Raw genomic sequence first — 21,143 nt, forward strand, 5'->3', positions numbered from 1 at the left:
GAAGGGGCGGGACGACGAGCGGTGTAGCACACAACACTGTCCGGGATGCAGCCGGCGCTTGGCTTTTTCCTCCCGCGTCGCTCGGGGAGAACGGCTGCTCGAGTGTCTCCGCTTCCCCGGGTGAGCCACCGAGGAGCTCCCGCCGCTGCTCCAGGGTGAGGGCGAGCAGAGCCGCCTCTGCCTTTCGCTCTAGGTGCGTCGTCCCCGCCTGGGCTTCCTGGAACCCCGCGCTCCTCGGTCCCCGGCCAGTCTCCCGGGACGCGGCTCTAAGCCCGCACGTCTGGTCTCATCGGGGCCCCGCGGCGTCCCCAGGCTCCCCCTGGATTCGGGGTTCGGCTCGGGCCCCGGAGTGGCTGGCAGGGGAGGCCCTGCCTGGGTGACAACGAGCCAGTTCACCTTGGCCTGCATCTCCCCCCCACGCCCCAACGCTGCAGTTCGGCGTGTGTGGCCTCCTCTTGGGTGGGGGGCGAGGTGTCTCCGCTCCCTGCCTGCCTCTGGGGCCGCTCTGATGGGGATGCGAGTGGCACCCCCTTGTGTGGTGTTAGGGAGGAGGCCGCTCCGGCTCGGAGGATGTCCTGGTCGGTGCCCTTCATACCACCTTCGTGACCAGAGCGGGCCACTTGACCACCCGAGCCTGGCTGTAAGAGTCTGTAAATAGGGGTGATGAGTAGCACCTGCTTCGTAGGGCGGCTGGGAAGGAATGAAGAGAACCATGAGCATCAGACTTCTCACCAGTGCTGTTAGTAGTCTGGGTGGGTACCTACTCTAGAGGCGCCTGGCACTGTCTCGGTCTCCGAGTTTTGCAGCCTGTAAGACAGGACTTAAAGATAGGTGTGTCCAAACCAGGATTGGGAAAACTGGATCAGCTCTGCTGGGTTTGAAAAAAGCAGTGCTTGGCATTGGTTGAGATCGCCCAGACAACTTCCTCCAGGAAGCACGTTCATACTTGAAGCTTGTGGAACACTTAGGACTTGGTTTGTGCTGTGGGTCCTGAAGTTGGTTTGGTATTCTTTCCTACTCCAGGAGATCTTCCCAACCCAGGTATCGACCCCCCATCTCTTGGGTCTCCTGCATTGGTAAACGGATTCTTTATCACTGAGCCACCAGGGAAGCCCAGAATAAGTAAGAGCTGAGATAAAATCCAGAGGTTTAGAACGGCCCCTCATGTTCTGGCCGCTTTTACTAGTCGGTGGAAGTAGAAGTTTAATGTTCAAATGAAGTGTTTATTCCAGGATCGTTTGTTGTGGTTCGGTTGAGTCCACCTCTTTGCGACCCAATGGTTGCAGAATGCCAGGCTCCTCTGTCCTCCACTATCTCCCCGAGTTTGCTCAAATTCATGCCCATGCCTCCTTACTGCTTTCTTACTCATGTTAGTGACTCAAACAGAGTGGAAGATTTTAACTAGGAATCGAGGGACATTCTAGGACTGAAAAAGAAAAAAACATCTTGGAATTCAGATCAGAACTTAAGAGTCTGAAGCTTGAAAGCCAAAAGATAAGATGGTTGATTTTGCCAGATAGCATAGCTGAAATATTAGATAAACTTCTGCTTTATTGATGGTTTGAAGTAGAATGCTTATTCACTGAAACTGAGTGTGAGAGCCCTGTTAAACCATTATGAAATACACAAAAATAAAAAGGGAAAAGTAGTTAGTGTTTCAGTGAGGATTTCTTGTAACTGGCATTTTCAGCATATCTGCAATTTGGCTCCTATACTAAAAATAAGAAATGAATCTGCTCCCATCCATGGTGGCGAAAGTACTGGTAATGATTAAAAAAAAAGAATAGATTTATTTCCTGAAGGTTTTATAGAAAACAAAATAGCCCTCTGTTTTGCTGGTTTTTGAAATATTCTCATTTTAACATCTACAAAGTCAGTAAATGTTCCTCATCAGCAACATCGACATGCTGATATTTCAACTTGGCAGCTTTTCCTCACAAGTTACATGAATTCCAGACAGGAAAGTATATGATGCATAGGACTGTGTGTCATTGGAGAGTTTTTTTGGGGGGTGGGGCTTAGGAAATACTCGGGAATCTTGGTAACTAAAATAAATCTCCTCCAAAACATCTTTTAAACAGTGATAGTTTTTACTGGATGACAATAAAGCAGTAGGGAGTCATGTACAGCCCTTGGTAAACTGGAGGGGGCAAAGGGCCAGGCAGAAGCACAGGGAGGAGAAACTGCAGTGTTAATATTTTTAGCCTTTCTGTCAGAGAGGGAGTGAGACTTAAAAAGTGAATGAAAATCAAAGTAGGAAGTAGGAGGCCTGGGTTTTAATTTTGACTCAGTTTTTCACTGAATTAGTTTGGTTACTTGGTAAGTTTACTTGGCTTTCTGTTTTTAACTTTTCTGCACAATTAAGAGGTGGTATTCATTGAGATCTAAAGCTATTTTCTCATTTTCTTGTGAGTATTCTATCAAATCAAAAGCTTTTTATTAAAATCCTCCGATAGTCCTCTGGTGAAAGGTTTTAGGACTCTATCTTGGTCCATATTTTTGTCAAAGATTTGGATGAACAAATTCACCTCTATCTGTAGTTAGCCAGCATTGCTTAGGTGACTAGCATGTCCTGGGCATATTATCCTAAGTACTTTTGCATATATTTTCTCATATAACCATCTATTTTGTTTACTGATACATTCCTGTGTTTAAAATAGTGCCCGGCACAAACTACATACTTGCTCGATGACTGTTTATTGAACACATGAATTCATAATCAGTGATATAAGTCTTCTCTGTGCTGTCCTCTTTCTTGTACGCTGTGTTCTATCCCCGCTGGCCCAGGCCCCAGTAATTATCTTCTCTCTTGATCATCCGTTTCTCATTCTCCCATTGAAACATCATCATTGGTATTAAAAACTGCAGTAGTTTCGTTCACGGTGAGACAACAACAAACTTGACCCACGTTCCCCACCAACCTGTTTTTCTGTGCCTTTACACAACAGCATTCCTCTGAATATTTGCTATTTCCAGTTCATTCCCTCCCATTCTTTCTTGAACCTACTTCACCTTTTATCCCCCACTGAATCAAAGCTGATCTTACAGGGCTGGCCAGTGCCTCTGTGTTGTGAAATCCAAGGATCACTTATTATTCCTCATCTTACTAGACCTCCCGGCATCATTGAGGACTCCTCCTTTCTTACTCTGATGTTCACGATGCCACTCCTGGAAGGAGGATGGTAGTTGCTCATTGGCTTCCCAGCTTCTGAAATGTTGAGGGCCCCAAGGCTCAGCTTTTTTATTGTATGTTCACTCCCTAGAGGGATATTCTTTAGTTTTCCAGTTTTCATTACTGGTCTATATGTCATTGTCTCCCAGGTGTATTACTCTAGCCCTGACCTTCCTGTGAAACTCTGCTGTGTCCAGCTGTCTGTTGAACATCTTCACTTGGATGTCCAGTACAGCCTGGACGTGTTCAAACCTGAATTCCTGATGGCCAGGATTTCCTGGGATGCCTAAACCTGTTCTTCCAGCAGCTCCCTCTTTTTACAAGCAAGCTGATGATAGTCACGCTTGTTTAGTGCTTTTCTGGTGGAAGGCACTCTTCTAAGCTTTGTTAATAACAGTCTTATTCAGTTCAGTTCAGTTCAGTTGCTCAGTCGTGTCTGACTCTTTGGACCCCATGGACTGCAGCATGCCAGGCTTCCCTGTCCATTGCCAAGTCCAGAGCTTGCTCAAACTTATGTCCATTGAGTCAGGGATGCCATCCAACCATCTCATCCTCTGTCGTCCCCTTCTCCTCCTCCCTTCAGTCTTTCCCAGCATCGGGGTCTTTTCCAATGAGTCAGTTCTTCTTATCAGGTGGCCAAAGTATTGGAGCATCAGTTTCAGCATCAGTCCTTCCAACTAATATTCAGGACTGATTTCCTTTAGGATTGACTGGTTGGATCTTCTTGCAGTCCAAGGGACTCTCAAGAATCTTCTCCAACATCACAATTCTAAAGAATCAATTCTTCAGCAGTAAGCTTTCTTTATGGTCCAACTCTCACATCTATACATGACTACTGGATAAACCATAGATTTGACTAGATGGACCTTTGACACAAAGTAATGTCTCTGCTCTCTAGGTTTGTAATAGCTTTTCTTCCAAGGAGCAAGAATCTTTTAATTTCATTGTTGTAGTCATCACGTGCAGTGATTTTGGGGCCCAGGAAAATAAAGTCTGTTCCTGTTTCCGTTGTTTCTCCATCTATTCACCGTGAAGTGATGGGACTGACTCCCAAGAATATTGAGTTTTAAGCCAACTTTTCTACTCTCCTCTTTCACTTTCATCAAGAGCCTTCCTCTTCGCTTTCTGCCATAAGGGTGGTGTCATCTGCATATCTGAGGTTATTGATATTTCTCCTGGCAGTCTTGATTCCAGTTTGTGATTCATCCAGCCCTGCATTTTGCATCATGTACTCTGCATATAAGTTAAATAAGTAGGGTGACAATATATAGCCTTGACGAACTCCTTTCCTGATTTGGCACTGGTCCGTTGTTCCGTGTCAGGTTCTAACTGTTGTTTCCTGACCTGCACACAGATTTCTCAGGAGGCAGGTCAGGTGGTCTGGTACTCCCCTCTCTTGAAGAATTTTCCACAGTTTATTGTGATCCACACAGTCAAAGGCTTTGGCATAGTCAAAATAAAGCAGGAGTAGATGTTTTTCTGGAACTCTCTTGGTCCAGTGGATGTCAGCAATTTGGTCTTTGTTTCCTCTGCCTTTTCTAAATCTAGCTTGAACATCTGGAAGTTCTCTGTTCACATACTGTTGAGGCCTAGCGTGGAGAATTTTGAGCATTATTTTGCTAGTGCATGAGATGATTGCAATTGTGCTATAGTTTGAACATTCTTTGGCATTGCTTTTCTTTGGGATTGGAATGAAAACTGACCTTTTCCAGTCATGTGGCCACTGCTGAATTTCCCAAATTTGCTGGCATATTGAGTGCAGCAGTTTCACAGTATCATCCTTTAGGATTTGAAATAGCTTAGCTGGAATTCCATCACCTCCACTAGCTTTGTTCATAGTGATGCTTCCTAAGGTCCAGTTGACTTTGCATTCCAGGATGTCTGGCTCTACCTGAGTGTGATCACACCATCGTGGTTATCTGGGTCATTAAGATCTTTTTTGTATAGTTATTTGTATTCTTGCCACCTGTTAATATCGTCTGCTTCTGTTAGGTCCATATCGTTTCTGTCCTTTATTGTGCCCATGTTTACATGAAATGTTCCTTTGGTATCTCTAATTTTCTCGAAGCGATCTCAAGTCTTTCCCATTCTATTCTTTTCCTCTATTTCTTTGCACTGAAGAATGAGAAGATGAGTGCATGTTCTTCTACTCTGCCGTCTTGGACTTCAAGACAGTCTTATTAGGTTGGTACTGTTATCCTCATTTGTAGATGGAGAAACTGAGGCAGAGAGATATCCTGTAACTTGTCTTGGGTTCCACAATAAGGAGTGAGCCCTGCCGTGTACCCACCCATGTTGCCTGAAAACGTGTGGCCATCCAGACTTCTCCTCTTATTCATGTTCTACATTCATTCACCAGTGCATCCTGTTGGCTTTATCCTCAAAATATATGCAGAAGTTTACCGTCTCTTATAGCCTTCCCTCTGCACACTTGTCCTGCACCTTCATGACTCATCTTGGTGACCGCAGTAACTTCTTATTGCCCCTTGTGCAGTGTTTTCTCAACATAGCCGTCACTGAGAACCAAAGTTGGAAATCTCATCCTTCTGGCACCTTTTCCCTCTCACTTAGGTAAAAGCTAGCCCACAAAATTCTACAGTGCTCCCTGTTTCCAACCGCCCACCCCACCCCTCTTCCTCAGCCTGCCTGCGTTTCTGCTCCTCACTGCACCCCAAAGTGAGCAGCGCTTGTGCCTACCATTCTTTTAGCCAGAATTCTCTTCCAAAGGCGCACGTGGTTTGCTTCCTCACGTCCTCAGGTCTTTGCTCAAACAGGTGACACAGTGGTAAAGAATCTGCCTGCTAATGCAGGAGATGTAGGAGACACAGGTTCAGTTCGATCCCTGGGTCAGGAATATCCCCTGGAGTAGGAAATGGCAACCCACTCCAGTATTCTTGCCTGGAGAATCCGGTGAACAGAAGAGCCTGGTGAGCTGCAGTTCATGGGGTCACAAAGAGTTGGACATGACTGAGCACAGACACAGACCTTTGAATGTGGAATGGGCACCTTTTGAGTTTTCTGTTCTGGAATGTTTTAACTCGAAGGGTTGACCGTTTGTGGAGGAGGTTCTTGTGTGCGGTATGTGGGGTGCTGTTAACGGGTGGCTGGATCTTGTGATGGGTCCTCGTAGCCTCTGGCCCCGGGAGTCTACCTATGCACTGTCCCTCTCCCCTCTACTGTGTGTGTGAAGGATGTGTGATAGGTCAGAATGTGACCAGGGTAGGAGAGAGAGTTCTGTTACCAATTTGGGTGGAGGGAGGTACTAAAGATTTTAAAATCACGAGATTTTAGAATCCTATTAAAAATTGGAAATGAGACTAGATTACTGGGACAGTTCTATTAAGCAGTAAGGGTCAGCTCACCAAAATGATTGGTTTTCAGGCCTGGGAAAAGCTTCTTTGAACATATTAGAGAGGCTATCGTAAATTTTAATGTATTAACAGTATTCGAAAGCTCTCTCTGTTGAGATATAATTCATCATAATATTCACCATTTTAAAAATGTGCCACTCGGTGGTTTTTAGTATATTCATAAGGTCGTACAGCCATCACTACCATCCAGTTCCAGGACATTTTTATTGTCCCTCAAAGACACCTCTGTTTCCATTGGCAGTCACTTTTCATTGCCCTGCCGCCAGCCCCTGGTAGCCACTAACCTTTGTGTCTGGGTGGATTAACCTGTTCTGGGTGTTTCATAGAAATGAAATCATGTAAGATGTGGCCTTCGGTATCTGACTTTTTTTTTTTTTTAACTTAGTATAATGTTTTCAGGGTTCACTTATATTGTGGTATAAACTAGTACTTCATTTCTTTTTGTGCCTGAATAATCTTTTTTCTGGCTATAGCATATTTTTATCCATCAACTGATGGACATTTGCGTTTTTTCCATTTTTTTGGTTATCATGACTAAATGCTGCTGTCAACAACTGTCTGCAGATTTTTCTGTGAATATGTTTTCAATTCTCTTGGTTGTATAACTAGGATAAAAATTACTGGGTCCAGTGGTAACTCTCTGTTTAACCTTTTGAGGACTGCCAAACTGATTTCCACAGTGACTGCACTGTTTTATATTCCCACTGGCAATGTGCAAAGGTTTGCATTTTGCTATATCATCAATATCACTTGTTATTTTCCTCTTTTTTTTTTTTTTTGATGATAGCCACCCTAGTGAGGAAAGCTCTTATTTTAAAAAGTAGTAAGTTTTGCTGTGTTGTTTTACTCTGAATGCTCAAACACTGATAAATTTTAGTGGTTTGACTCTGTGTGTGTTTATGTTTAGTCACTCAGTTGTGTCCAACTCTCTGCGACCCCATGGACTGTAGCAGGCTAGGTTCCTCTGTCCGTGCAATTCTCCAGGCAAGGATACTGGAGTGGGTTGCCATCTCCTTCTGGTTGACTCCTTTGATGGGTTGGTTAAAATGTGATGTAAATGAAACACAGAATGTGGGCTGCGTGTGTGCTGTGTCCACCTTCTGGACACCACAGGCCCAGACTTCTTACAGATAAGTGCTGTTGGTTACCAGGAAATCAGACACATCCTCCATCCCTGGAAGAATAAGTCGATCCTGTGTGCCGCCAACACGCTAGTTTATTACGTCTGTCTCCCTCTCCCTTAATCTCTTTCTTTCATTTTTTTTCCTTTCCCACCTCATCCACAAACGATTTGAGATGATTTTCATTAAGGTTATGTGGTATGGAGTAATGTTAAAATATCTCTAAGAATAGAATCAGAAGCAGAGAAAATAGGAATGGAAGAAGGAAATCTTATGTAGGACATTGTAATCATGAGGGCTAATACAGTTGTGTCATCGAAAATCATGTTTGACCATCAGCTTTATCCAGCTACTACTGGATAAAGTAGTTACTAAAAAGAGACATCGCCTGATACACATCCTAACTTCATATTTTTTCTCTGAAGAAGCACAGTTTTCTGTAACTCTGAATTCAAAAACATCTTGGTGGCGGGGGGTGGTGTTTGAGTACAGGGGCTTCCCAGGTGGCTCAGTGGTAAACGATCTGCCTGCAATGCAGGGGATGTGGGTTGATCCCTGGTTCAGGAAGATCCCCTGGAGGAGGAAATGGTAACCTACTCCAGTATTCATGCCTGGGAAAGCCCGTGAATGGAGGAACCGTTTAATATAGAGTTAGGCTGTCTATGGGGTTGCACAGAGTTGGACACGACTGAAGTGACTTAGCAGCAAAACAGTATATAGAGGTCCTCACTAAAAGCTATGGTAGCATGAGTATAATTTTGAATTATGATACACTGGTGTTGGGCAGGATACATGTTTGTCACACATTGTGTTTATGTCTCTTGCCATTTATTTTATGGAAATTCTGTCTCTAGGTATTAATGGTTATCTTTTTTTAAATCATATTTTTCTTCCATTTGTTTATGGTGTTTTCCAGAATACAGATATTGAATCTTGGGACAAAATATTTATCTAATTTCTGGCAAGTTAAGTGAATGCTTTAGGGAGTGACATAAAATAATTGTATGCTCTGTTTCTTCAGTCATTTAAGATACAAGAGAAATTTTAGTGACATATAAGATAAAAACTATGCTGATAAACTTTTATTATTGTATAACATAAAAGGAACAGAGAGCTTTTCTATAAACCTGCTTGTAAAAGATAATACCCCAAAACATATGTCATCATTTCCTAAAGAATTGGGTTACTTTTATTGAATCAGATATTGATGTTTTCTTCTGTGAAGAATAGTTATCTCAACATAACTCAGTTTAAGATACAAATGCTCAGTATGATTCACTGAAGATATAGTCAAATTATTCAGATCAAGCTGCAGTTTCATTCATCGGCTTTGTTTTCCTCTTGTAACTGTAGCTTGTGAGTTATTTTCAGAAGCTAAGCCCAGCACGCTTCACGAGTGGACAGAGGATACCCATTTTCACATTTAAATCTTCAACGAAGTTAAGAGTTAACAACCGACTCATTTTTGGTATTAAGAAATGTCTCTGCACCATATTTTTACATAGACCAAAACATTGAACCCCTCAGGTGCGAAGAGAATCACGCTGGATTATTTTTCCCTTCTAGTGGCTAAGTTGAAGACCGGCCATGACGATGAAGAAAGAGACTGCATTTGCTGTTTCCTGCTAAAGAAAAATGACCAACAAGAACCAAAGTTGTGGTGTGGGACAGGACTCCATGCCCTCCATGACTTGTCTCATCCACGTTCTTGAAGCGTGGTTTGGTGTGGAGCACTTGGAGGACTACTGGAATTTTGCAAACTACCTCTTGTGGGTTTTCACACCACTCCTTCTTTTAATACTCCCTTACTTCACCATCTTTCTGCTCTACCTTACTATCATTTTCTTACACATTTATAAGAGGAAGAATGTGCTAAAAGAAGCCTACTCCCATAATCTGTGGGATGGCGCGAGGAAGACGGTGGCGACCCTGTGGGACGGACACGCGGCTGTCTGGCATGGTAAGCAGATCGCTTTGTGCTCTGAGCTCCTGCTGGTGTGGTGCACTGACACCCCATCATCATCCCTGTGGGTGACTGAAGAAATGTTGAAAAATATGATGGAGGGGAGAGTTACTGTTTCCTGTTATCTGTTTGCATGTGTGGTGCACGTGTATGTCTTTATTAAAGTGATTTTCTTCTAAGCACATTCGTTTCCATTAAACAAAGAACCATATAGCTGTGTAGAACCATATAGCTTATTGTCATCAATAAGCTAAAATTAAAAAAATGAATAACATTTAAAAGAGTAAGAGACGAATTAAAACAGTATAGAAAACTGTTTTGAAAGTGCTGTAATTATTTAGTGTTTACTTCCCACTTTGTTCAAAATAAGTTTGACTTTCCCAGTGTCGAGATTTTTAAACAATGAAATATTAAGTAATAATACTTTAAAATTAAATATGATCTATATACCAAAATTTACCCATTTTCTATTTGCCTCATTTCGGAAGTCACTGGGTGACTTACTAAGCTAACGTGTTGTCACGTTAAATCTACATGTGCTTGCAAGTCATTTTTGAGCACTTGACCATGCCATCTGGTGTCAAATGCTTAACATGCATCAGTTCTTATAACATAGTAGATGGAGCCCATGTATTATCTCCATTTTGCAGTTTTCTCATAAGGAAACTGAAGAACAGAGAGATTGTCATTTGCCCAAGGCCGCTAGGACACCAGGGAGAAGAGCCAGGACGCAGCCCCTGGTTTCTGGGTCTCGGCCTGTGTGTCTCTGACCTGTGCTGTGCGGTGGGTCTGTCCCTGGCTGGGGGCTCGGACTCCCAGCAGTGGTCCTCAGAAGGTATGCAGACAGGAAACACGCTACTGATGTAGGGAATTTACTATTTACCCGCTAATACCAATGCCCCTGCCAGTCAGCACAGCCCTCACACGTCTGGTGGCTGTTCACCCACCGTGGGATGGTGTCTCCACATTCCATGACCAGAGCCCGCGTCTGTGTAGACAGCTACTGTTCATTGTCCTTACTGCAGTGAGACAGAAATGCAGTGGCCTGGTTTATAGGATTTGGGAGTCTATGTCCCCCTCCCACTTGTTCAGTTCAGTTCGGTTCAGTCGCTCAGTCGTATCCGACTCTCCGCGACCCCATGAATCACAGCACGCCAGGCCTTCCTGTCCATCACCAACTCCCGGAGTACACTCAAACTCATGTCCACAGAGTCGGTGATGCCATCCAGCCATCTCATTCTCCGTCATCCCCTTCTCCTCCCGCCCCCAACCTTTCCTAGCATCAGAGTCTTTTCCAGTGAGTCAACTCGTCTCATGAGGTGGCCAAAGTATTGCAGTTTCAGCTTTAGCATCAGTCCCTCCGGTGAACACCCAGGATTGATCTCCTTTAGAATGGACTGGTTGGATCTCCTTGCAGTATAAGGGACTCTCAAGAGTCTTCTCCAACACCACAGTTCAAAAGCATCGATTCTTCGGCGATCAGCTTTCTTCACAGTCCAACTCTCACATCCATACATGACCACGGGAAAAACCATTGCCTTGACTAGACAGACCTTGGTTGGCAAAGTAATGTCTCTGCTTTTTAATATACTATCAAAGTTGGTCATAACTTTCCTTCCAAGGAGCAAGCGTCTTTTAATTTCATGGCTGCAATCAGCATCTGCAGTGATTTTGGAGCCCAAAAAAATAAAGTCTGACACTGTTTCCACTGTTTTTCCATCTATTTCCCATGAAGTGATGGGACCAGATGCCATGATCTTTGTTTTCTGAATGTTGAGCTTTAAGTCAACTTCTTCACTTTCCTCTTTCACTTTCATCAAGAGGCTTTTGAGTTCCTCTTCACTTTCTGCCATAAGGGTAGTGTCATCTGCATATCTGAGGTTATTGATATTTCTCCCGGCAATCTTGATTCCAGCTTGTGCTTCTTCCAGCCCAGCGTTCCTCATGATGTACTCTGCATATAAGTTAAATAAGCAAGGTGACAATATACAACCTTGACATACACCTTTTCCTATTTGGAACCAGTCTGCTGTTCCATGTACAGTTCTAACTGTTGCTTCCTGACCCGCATACAGGTTTCTCAAGAGGCAGGTCAGGTGGTCTGGGACTCCCATCTCTTTCAGAATGTTCCACAGTTTATTGTGATCGACACAGTCAAAGGCTTTGGCATAGTCAATGAAGCAGAAATAGATGTTTTTCTGGAACTCTCTTGCTTTCTCCATGATCCAGCGGATGTTGGCAATTTGATCTCTGGTGCCTCTGCCTTTTCTAAAACCTGCTTGAACATCTTGTAACCCCCCGTATTTCAGGATAATGCATATTGTAAGGAATTTGAATTTATTTATATTTCAGGAGACATGATTTAATTTCTATAAATTCAAGTGTTGAACTTATTTTGTAAGCGAGTATATAATTTTGAAGTATTTATTCTTTATTTTTCTGAGGTATTTCTAAATATGCCCCTAGGCTCAGAGGAAGTAAAAATATAGATTACTTCTTACCCTATTTTAATGTTCTGTTATGATAATTTAACCTTGTATTTTATTGGGATAAGTGATGCTTTTTAAAACGGTTTTCTCCACTCTTTTAGTGACATACACAATAGGCATTTGTGTGCACCTTCAGATTTTGTATTGATGTCAAATCAGTTCTAATTTGTGCTTTGTAAAGAATCTTCAGAGAAGTTTTTAACTAATAAAAATGTTCACTGTAGAAAATGTGGCAAGTAAAAATAAATATGGAGAAGAAAATAACAGTCACCTAAAATTTGCTATGCCATTGAATTCTGGTGTGTTTATTGCTTTTTATTTGTGTGGCAGACTAGTATCTTCCTGTCACTAAGCCTTCTTACATGAGTTGTAATGACTGTATAGACTCTGTAAATCCTATAGCTAATTTAGTTAGTTACCTGGAGGAGACGGGGACGACAGAGAATGAGATGGCTGGATGGCATCACCAACTCAATGGACATGAGTTTGGGTGAACTCTGGGAGTTGGTGATGGACAGGGAGGCCTGGCATGCTGTGATTCATGGGGTCGCAAAGAGTCGGACACGACTGAGCGACTGAACTGACTGACTGACTGACTGACACTGTTGTTTGTTGGTAATTGCTTTACTATAAGTATCTTTATTCAAGAATCTATCCAGTGTTTCCTGTTTTGAACTTAAATTTTACCCTCTACTGTATATTATGTAAATGCTCTGGCATTTTCCAAACCATTCTCTGATTCTACTATATCATGGAACATGAATCTGATATTTCTTTAAATACCTATTTTTAGGTAGTCTGTCAATGAGGTCCCTACCTTCAAGTTGTTTACAGCCTTTAAATTATAGCAATTTTGACTTTTTAACTTCACATTTACTATTATTTTTTAAAAACATGGACATATTTTATTCACTAAAAGGGTCCTCCAAGTTCAACCACAGGTAGTAGGTTTCTTTTTGGCATATATATATTTAAATTTATTTTTTAATTGAAGGATAACTGCTTTATAGAATTGTAGAAGAGTATTTTTATGGAAAATTAAATTGGGGTTTCAAGAGAACATCCCCGCTCTCCTTCAGGTGGCCCTCAGGTGGGTTAGAGTTTCCTTCACCTCCTGCGTTTCACCCAGGGAAGGGCGCCTGGGTCCACCGGCTAGAGCTCAAACCAGCCTCTCCTGTCACAGCTGGGTGACCTTGGGCAGGTTACCTCACTTCCTTTGCCCTTTCCCCCTTCTCCCTCTTCCTCCTCCCTTCCTGTTTCAACAATTAGGACTTTTTAAAACTTCATTTAAAAAAAATTTTAGAATTACAGAAAAGTTGCAAAAATAGTGCAGAGTTCCTGCTGTTTTTCACTCAGCTTCCCCTAACGTTAGCATCTTACATAACTGTTTCTACAGTTATCACGTTAACGGTGGTACAGCATTATCAACCAGACTACAGATGTCATTTGAATCTTACCAGGTTCCCTGCCAGAGTTCTTTTACCAGGATCCCATCTTGCATTTAGTTGTAATATCTTCAGTTTAAAACGGAGTTTTCGTCTTTATGGCCTTCACACTTTTGCAGAGTACTGCTCAGTGATTTTGTGGACTATCTCTTAATTTAGGTGATGTTTTCTGTAATTAATTTGAAGTTGTGCATTTTTGACCAGAATCTCACTGATGGTGCATTCTTACTACATTGTTTCCGAGGTGCCTGATGCTAACGTGTTATTACTGGTGATGGTGACTTTGATCACTTGGTTGAGGAGGTGTCTGCTAGGTTTCTCTACCACAAAGTTGCTAGTTTTTAATTTTTAATTGATAAATGTCTTAGAAGAGCTCCTTTAAAGCTATGTAAATAACCTTTCTCTTCAAACAAGATACTAAATTTTTCTGAACTTCATTTTCCTCTTCTGTAAAATGGGTCGTTTTAAGGATTCATTGGATCTTGATATAAAGTACTTAGAATAATTTCTATTATGTAATAAAAATTCAACAAATGTTAGCTCTCATAATTATAGAGCATCTTGCGCCAATAATTTGGAAAGCACTAAAATGCATCACTTGCCTCTTGGTCATTATTAAGTTCAACTTCGCACACCTACTGTGTTCAAGATTCCTAGTATTTTCAAGGCACATTTTTAGGCTGTCAAGGCTTTGACTCTTGTTGCTAGCAAGAAATGCATTCTGCCATTCAGTGTATACACACAGGTATATCTACTTCATCAAGTGTGTAGAGACTGTCTTCATGTGATCTGCTCTGTTTTCTGTCCTGCTCTCTCTCCTTTAAAAAGAAACATGCTGACAGTAACTCACTACAGTGATTGCACAGCTCAGTGAGTGGATGACCACAAGCATTTGACAGTCTCAGGTGCAGGTTAGCCTGGGCACACCTGCTAGGAGGTGTGAGGGGCAAGGACACAGACGCCCTCCCCCGCCCCCTCCCCGCTACTGTGTGACCTTGAGTAGTTGGTTATGTGGGTTTTGCTTCCCTGGGTTTCCTCACCAGTGAATCCTGTGAGAACCATATGACATAATTACTATGGGTCCAATACAGTGCCTGGCGGGTGAATATTCAACAAGTGTCCATTCTTGTTTCTGTGGGACAAAAGTGAAAGCACTAGTCATGGAGGAAGTAGTTTTTAAACAAGGTTTTGAAGAATGAGTGGGGAAATAACTGAGTAACCATTTCATAGAATCCACCTTCAATGCAGGAGGAGACCTTGTTTCAATTGCTGGGTCAGGAAGCTCCGCTGGAGAAGGGATAGGCTACCCACTCCAGTATTCTTGGGCTTCCCTGATGGCTTGGCTGGTGAAGAATCCGTCTGCAATGCGGGAGACCTGGGTTTGATCCCAGGTCTTCTCCTGGGTTGGGAAGATCCCCTGAAGAAGGGAAAGGCTACCCACTCCAGTATTCTGGCCTGGAGAATTCCATAGACGTCCATGAGGTTGCAAAGAGTCAGACATGACTGAGCGACTTTCACTTCACCTCACTTCACTTCACACCATTATATTTAAAAATTAAATACATAGTTTTTTTGAAGAAAAAGAGAAATGATCAAAATTAGTTCAAGAAGGAGAGAGAAACAGAGCAGACCAATAATCATACAATAAATATTGAAACAGTGGTCAAAGTCTATACCCTCCTCTCTTCACAAAGGGCTGAGAGCCCACAAGTTACACTAAACTTTTAAGGAACAGATAATGCCCCTCTTAAAGTGAGAGTGTAGGAAAAAGTGGAGTTAAGCAGTTTATTTTACAAGGATAGCAGAACTTTTCTATCGAAACTAAGGAGAACACAAAAGGGAGATTTGTAGGTCAGTCTCAAAGTAGTTTTATAAAATTCAGTATTTATGATAAAAAAAAAACTTCATAAGTGAAGACTAAAGGTACTACTTTAATAAAGGGGAATGTTGCAGAAATATTCAACAAAAATGATCCACATTAGAGAAGTGGTGAAAGCAATTCCCATAAGTAGGAAATAGGACAAGGATGCTCTCAACTTCTACTATTTAACATTCTCTGGGAGCTCCTGGAAATAAGTAAAGTGATGAGAAAAGAGGCCTGAAAGAACTAAGTGAATCCACTTACTAGTACTGATAAGTTTGCTTAAACGCAAAATCATATACTACCAGTAATCATTTTTAAAATGGAAATAAAACATTCTATTTGAGACTAAATCTAACAAAAATCATGTAAGAACTTTAAGGAGAAACTATATGCTTTACAGATGGAATCCAAAAAAGTTGGAAGTGGATACAAAGTCTCAGTGTAATATAGATGTCCCTTCCACAGCCCACACTTCCAGTTCATTTACTAATTCAATATAACTGATTTTTCGTCAACTTCTAAAATTCATATAGAAAAGTGAAGAAGAATAACCAAGGCAAATTGGAACTAAAAGAGGGCATTTTCCCCTATCATATCAAAAGCATCAATATTTATCATGATTAAAATTACAGTGTTGGTACATGGAAGGGATTATCACAAGTAGATCAGACAGATTAAAAAGTTAGAAGCATGAATGTAGTAAGTGATAAAAGTGGTGTTTGAGGTCAGCAAGAAGAGACAGGAAAATAGTTGATGACCTTCAAGTATGGAAGATCTTAAAGAAGATGCAAAACAAAAGCTATTGAGAATAACTAAAAGTTGTGTCAAAAGATGGGGCAGGTCAGAGTAGGCCATTTACAGCATAACTTAGAAATAGTACATAAAAATAGTCAATTTAAATGGTCTAAACATGTGGTCTGAAAATGACCTGAACATAAATGCCAACAATTATAATAGATTCACAAGCCCCCTAGTAATTAGGAAAGTGCAAATTAAAACTTATGCTGCTGCTGCTGTTGCTGCTGCTAAGTTGCTTCAGTCGTGTCCAACTCTGTGCAACCCCATAGGTGTCAGCCCACCAGGCTCCCCCATCCCTGGGATTCTAGAGGCAAGAACACTGGAGTGGGTTGCCATTTCCTTCTCCAATGCATGAAAGTGAAAAGTGAAAGTGAAGTCGCTCAGTCGTGTCCGACTCTTAGTGACCCCATGGACCACAGCCTACCAGGCTCCTCCATCCATGAGATTTTCCAGGCAAGAGTACTGGAGTGGGGTGCCATTGCCTTCTCCGAAAACTTATGCTAAGATATCATTTTTACTCAAAAGATTGGCAAAAATTAGTTTGTTGACATTTTAAAGAGTGAGAATGTGGAGACAGGGACTCTCAGTGCCTTTAAGAAAGTACTGTAGTGCAGCCAGTCAGGAGGACCATTTGGTAGCTTGTTTTAATTTAAAATGGGTGTATCATATGATCAGTTGCCCTTACTATCTGGTTTTCTCAGTATGCAGTCTAGTGGTAAACTCACACAGTGCACAGGATGCATATAAATGAATGTTCATTGCAGCAATATTTGTGAAAAACTGGAAATGGTCCAGTGCCCCTAAATAGGGAAATGGCCCAATGAACTGTAATAGGAATTCATTATGGAATACTTTATAGCCATTAAAACATCATCAATAAGAAATCATTACATGTGTCTATCAGGTAGATGTCCAAGATACATTGTTGCACGAAAAAAACTAAGATTCATTATTATAATCACAGTAGGAAACCACCTGTGTTCAAACACCCTCATACTGAGTAAAACGCAGGGTGTATTCAGGACCAAAAGAGGGGTCATTCTTGTTCTTGGGTAAGAAGTATGTGGAAGGATGAACCTGGAAAGGTAGACTGAAATTAAGTCGTGAGGCAATTGAATGCTGTGCCCAGCCAGGGGTTTGCCTTTACTTTGTAGGTACTTTTTAGGTCCATTTGCTTTCCTGAGGAAGACCCAAAAGGATGGTATTGTCATTTTACCATAGTGTGTAGGTGTCCAGCCTTAAAAAGGGGTTTTTGGTGTCACATTTAGAAGGGATCATCTCTTAGGAGATTAGCCTTATCTGAAGTTATGGTGCATGCTTGCCTGCTCAGTCGCTTCAGTCCTGTCCCACTCGTTTCAAACCCATGGACAGTAGCCCACCAGGCTCCTCTGTCCATGGGATTCTCCAGGCAAGAATATTGGTGTGGGTTACCATTTCCTTCTCTAGGGGATCTTCCCCACCCAGGGATTGAACCTGTGTCTCTTGCATTGAAAGGGGGATTTTTTACCACTAGGCCACCTGGGAAGCAAGGTGGTGGGCAGTTATCTCATTCATTACATAATAAGTAAATCCCTGCGGGTGAAGCTCTGGGGGAAACCAAAGAATCAAGAAAGTTCTTAAGATCAAGGCGCAGAGTAGGGGAGGTAAATAAGTATGCATTTCACGGCATAAAACGAGAGCCACATTCGTCACAGAGCAGGGCTGTTCTTGGTGAAGGGACCCAGACCACTGGAAATGTGCACAAACGTGCCTATGTCCAGGCCCCATCCCTGAACAGCGGAGGGATGGACGGTGGCAACAGCCCTCTTGGAGAGTGACGTCTTTCTCTGAGCGCAGGTACGCATCACCCCCCAGGATGGGTCCTGAAGGCAGAAGACGGGGTTGCACTTCAAAACGCACGTCAGGGAGGGGGAGTGATATACTTAAGAGAGTGGAGGTAAACAGACAGAACGTGGTGACCAGAAAACAGAGTCCGAGGGAGGAGCAGGTAAAGCGCCCCAGCATTTCTATGAATGCGTGACCGGAAGTGCTCCGTTAGAGGCGGTCGTGTGGGCAGCGTGGAGTGGGAGGCGCCCTGGTCCACGTGACACAGGAAAGAATGTGACATCACTTGATGGGCCTTTTTGGGGTCTGAAAGGCCTTGACAGTGTTTGACCAGTGTGACCATCCGCTGGTGCTTTCTGAGGCAGGGGCGGTATGACCACATCCGTGCTTCACGATCAATGCTGTTGAATATTGGGGCTTAAGGTTTAGTGGAAAGATGGTAAACTCTAGTCGATAGTGAACTGATGAATTTTTCTTTCAACCCGGTGATTTGGTAATATGGAAGCAGCTCAATTAATTGTCAGTTCTTTTAAAAGAAAATTATTCTGGAAAACAAAAGGGAAGCTAAGGAATAGTCTGTATAGAATCCCTTAAAGAAGTATTCTTTCTTTCTTAGAATGTCTGCTAGAAGGATCTATCCTTTTGATAACTTAAGGCAACTTCAGTGACTGAGTCTAAGTAAATTGAATTATTTGAACTAAAATTAAGTAATTGGGAAGAAATGTTAAAAGTACAGAAACACAATTTTGAAATACCATTTAATTTTTAAAACCGTTCTGTTGAGTCTGTTTGCAATATTACCAAATAATTTATTTCTTCAATACTAGAATCAGTTACCACACTTAATCTGTTCGGTGAAGATATTATGTTGTTGTTTAGTCACTAAGTCATGTGCGACTCTTTTGCGATCCCATGGACTGTAACTTGCCAGGCTCCTCTGTCCATGGGATTTCCCAGGCAAGAATACTGGAGTGGGTTGCCATTCCCTTCTCCAGGGATCTTCCTGACCCAAGGATCAAACCCGAGTCTCCTGCATTGGCAGGCAGATTTTTTACCACTGAGTTACTTGGAAAGCCCAAAGACATTGTAAACTACTTTAAAACTGAATCTCTTAAAATTTACACCTAAATCTTTATAATTTAAATGTTTGTTTCTTAGCAAATCTAACAAGGGATGAACTGAAGGAAAGAAGCACACTGGCAGTTTCAGATTTCTGTATTCTGGGCGTCGTGTCTTTCCTGTGTGAGTTGCAGACTTGGTCAGCAGTTCTGTGTGGGAGAGTCTGGCCACAGGAACTTGCTTTTCCTTCTCCCCTTTAGTCACTGAAGACTTCCTTCTTTTTTCTTTGGGCCTCATTGCCCTTGGCTGTGGCCTCTGGATGCTCCTGTTTTCTCTTTGCCAGGTCCAGCTGAGACTCTGATCTATAACAACCCCCCTGATGGGGAGAAGGGAGGCAAAAGCAGGTCTTAGACCAGGGCCAGGATCACATGCCTTCTCCTGCACAGTGCCATTTCCCACCTCCTGGGATGAAACACTCAAGGTAGTTTTTACTGACACATGTGTGGAGCTTACCTCAACCTTTTATATGTGTTTTCCACAGTCCACCCACAGCACAGAATGGTGGGAGGAGAGGTGAGGACTGGTGTGTCTTTAGTCCCATTCATACTATGGGAGAGATTTTCTTGACATTCAGTTTAAATCTCTAGCATCACATTTTTTTTCTCCATATGTAGTATGATAGATCCTATAGAGTCATCTTTGTTTTGAATGAATAGGATGGGAAGAATTTGTGAAGAATGATATATATTTATATATTTGTTCAGTCGCTAAGCTGTGTCTGACTTTGCAACCCCATAGACTATAGCAAGCCAGTCTTCTCTGTCCATGAGATTCTCTAGGCAAGAATACTGGAGTGGGTTGCCATGTCCTCTTCCGGGGGATCTTCCTGACTCATGGATCAAACCTGGTCTCCTGCGTTGCAAGCAGATTCTTTACCGTCTGAGCCACCAGGGAAGACTTAGTATGAATAGACTAATATTAAATACATTTTAAGTGTCTGTGCTTTGTTTTTCTAACAGGTTATGAAGTTCATGGGATGGAAAAAATACCAGAAGAAGGACCAGCACTGATCATTTTTTATCACGGAGCTATTCCCATAGACTTTTACTACTTCATGGCTAAAATTTTTATCCAAAAAGGCAGAACTTGCCGAGTAGTAGCGGATCACTTTGTCTTTAAAATTCCAGGTAAACTTTCACTGTAGCTGGTGATGGAAGAATATTTAACGAACACAACCAAATTATGTGACAGTCTGTGTATCTTTGAGTTCTCTATTAATAGTATTACATGGAAATTATTTTTGCCTTTTTGGGGTAGCACATTTGGAACTCCAATTTGGGAGTATCTGTTTTAGGTAATATATCTAAATATAAAAACATTATGGCCAAAAATGTTATCTGATTTCTTTCTTTACTAATAAGTATTTAGTCATTATTTTTCAAAGTTAAATCCTAAAATAAATTGTAACTTTTGCCAAACAATTAATATATATTTTGGTATAGAAGGTAGTTAACTTTTCATATGGTGAATTTTTCTGTGAGGTATTGATTTGAGAGTTTACTTCTACAGTAATCAGGGTTTGATTACTGTTAGTTGGATAGCAAATGAAAATTAGTGAAATAAGCTAGCCAGGATATATTTTGTCTTTACATAGTAACATAATATTGCCTCAAAAATGCTAAGCTATATAGCCTATTATGTCTCTTATCATATTTGACTTGCGTGGTAGAATTAAAACTCTTGAGATTGAGGACTACATTCTTTTTAATATTCATGTTCCTAAAGTCTTTGTGCCTTTTAAAAAAGATTATTAGGTGGACTTCTCTAGTGGTCCAGTGGTTAAGACGCCATGCTTCCACTGCAGGGGGAACAGGTTTGATCCCTGGTCAGGACACTAAGACCCTGCATGCTGTGCAGTGTGGCCCCCCAAAACACAATAAAATAAGAATAAAAAGATTAATAGGAAATTCCCTGGCAGTCCAGCAGTTAGGACTTTGTGCTTTCGCTGCTGAGGGCACAGGTTCAATCCTGGTTGGG

At 41.9% G+C, this 21,143-nt stretch overlaps 1 protein-coding gene across 4 annotated transcripts in view; it reads left to right on the forward strand.

The window, feature by feature from the left end:
• The first annotated feature begins 12 nt into the window (after positions 1 to 12).
• TMEM68 (transmembrane protein 68) overlaps positions 13 to 21,143 on the forward strand; it is a 37,230-nt gene continuing 16,099 nt past the window's right edge. The window contains exons 1-3 of one of the 4 annotated variants that reach the window (XM_055432359.2): positions 13 to 120; positions 9,231 to 9,624; positions 20,126 to 20,293. In XM_055432359.2, coding sequence (XP_055288334.2) covers positions 9,300 to 9,624; positions 20,126 to 20,293 — 493 coding nt within the window. In that variant the 5' untranslated portion in view covers positions 13 to 120; positions 9,231 to 9,299. Of the gene's footprint in view, positions 194 to 234; positions 753 to 9,230; positions 9,625 to 20,125; positions 20,294 to 21,143 lie in introns of those variants that run through there. The other 3 variants (XM_055432358.2, XM_055432357.2, XM_055432360.2) reach the window with 3 other exon arrangements.

This window comes from Moschus berezovskii, chromosome 16 (assembly GCF_049115385.1).
Source record: "Moschus berezovskii isolate FMDL1 chromosome 16, NW_MosBer_1.0, whole genome shotgun sequence".
NCBI lineage: Eukaryota > Metazoa > Chordata > Mammalia > Artiodactyla > Moschidae > Moschus > Moschus berezovskii.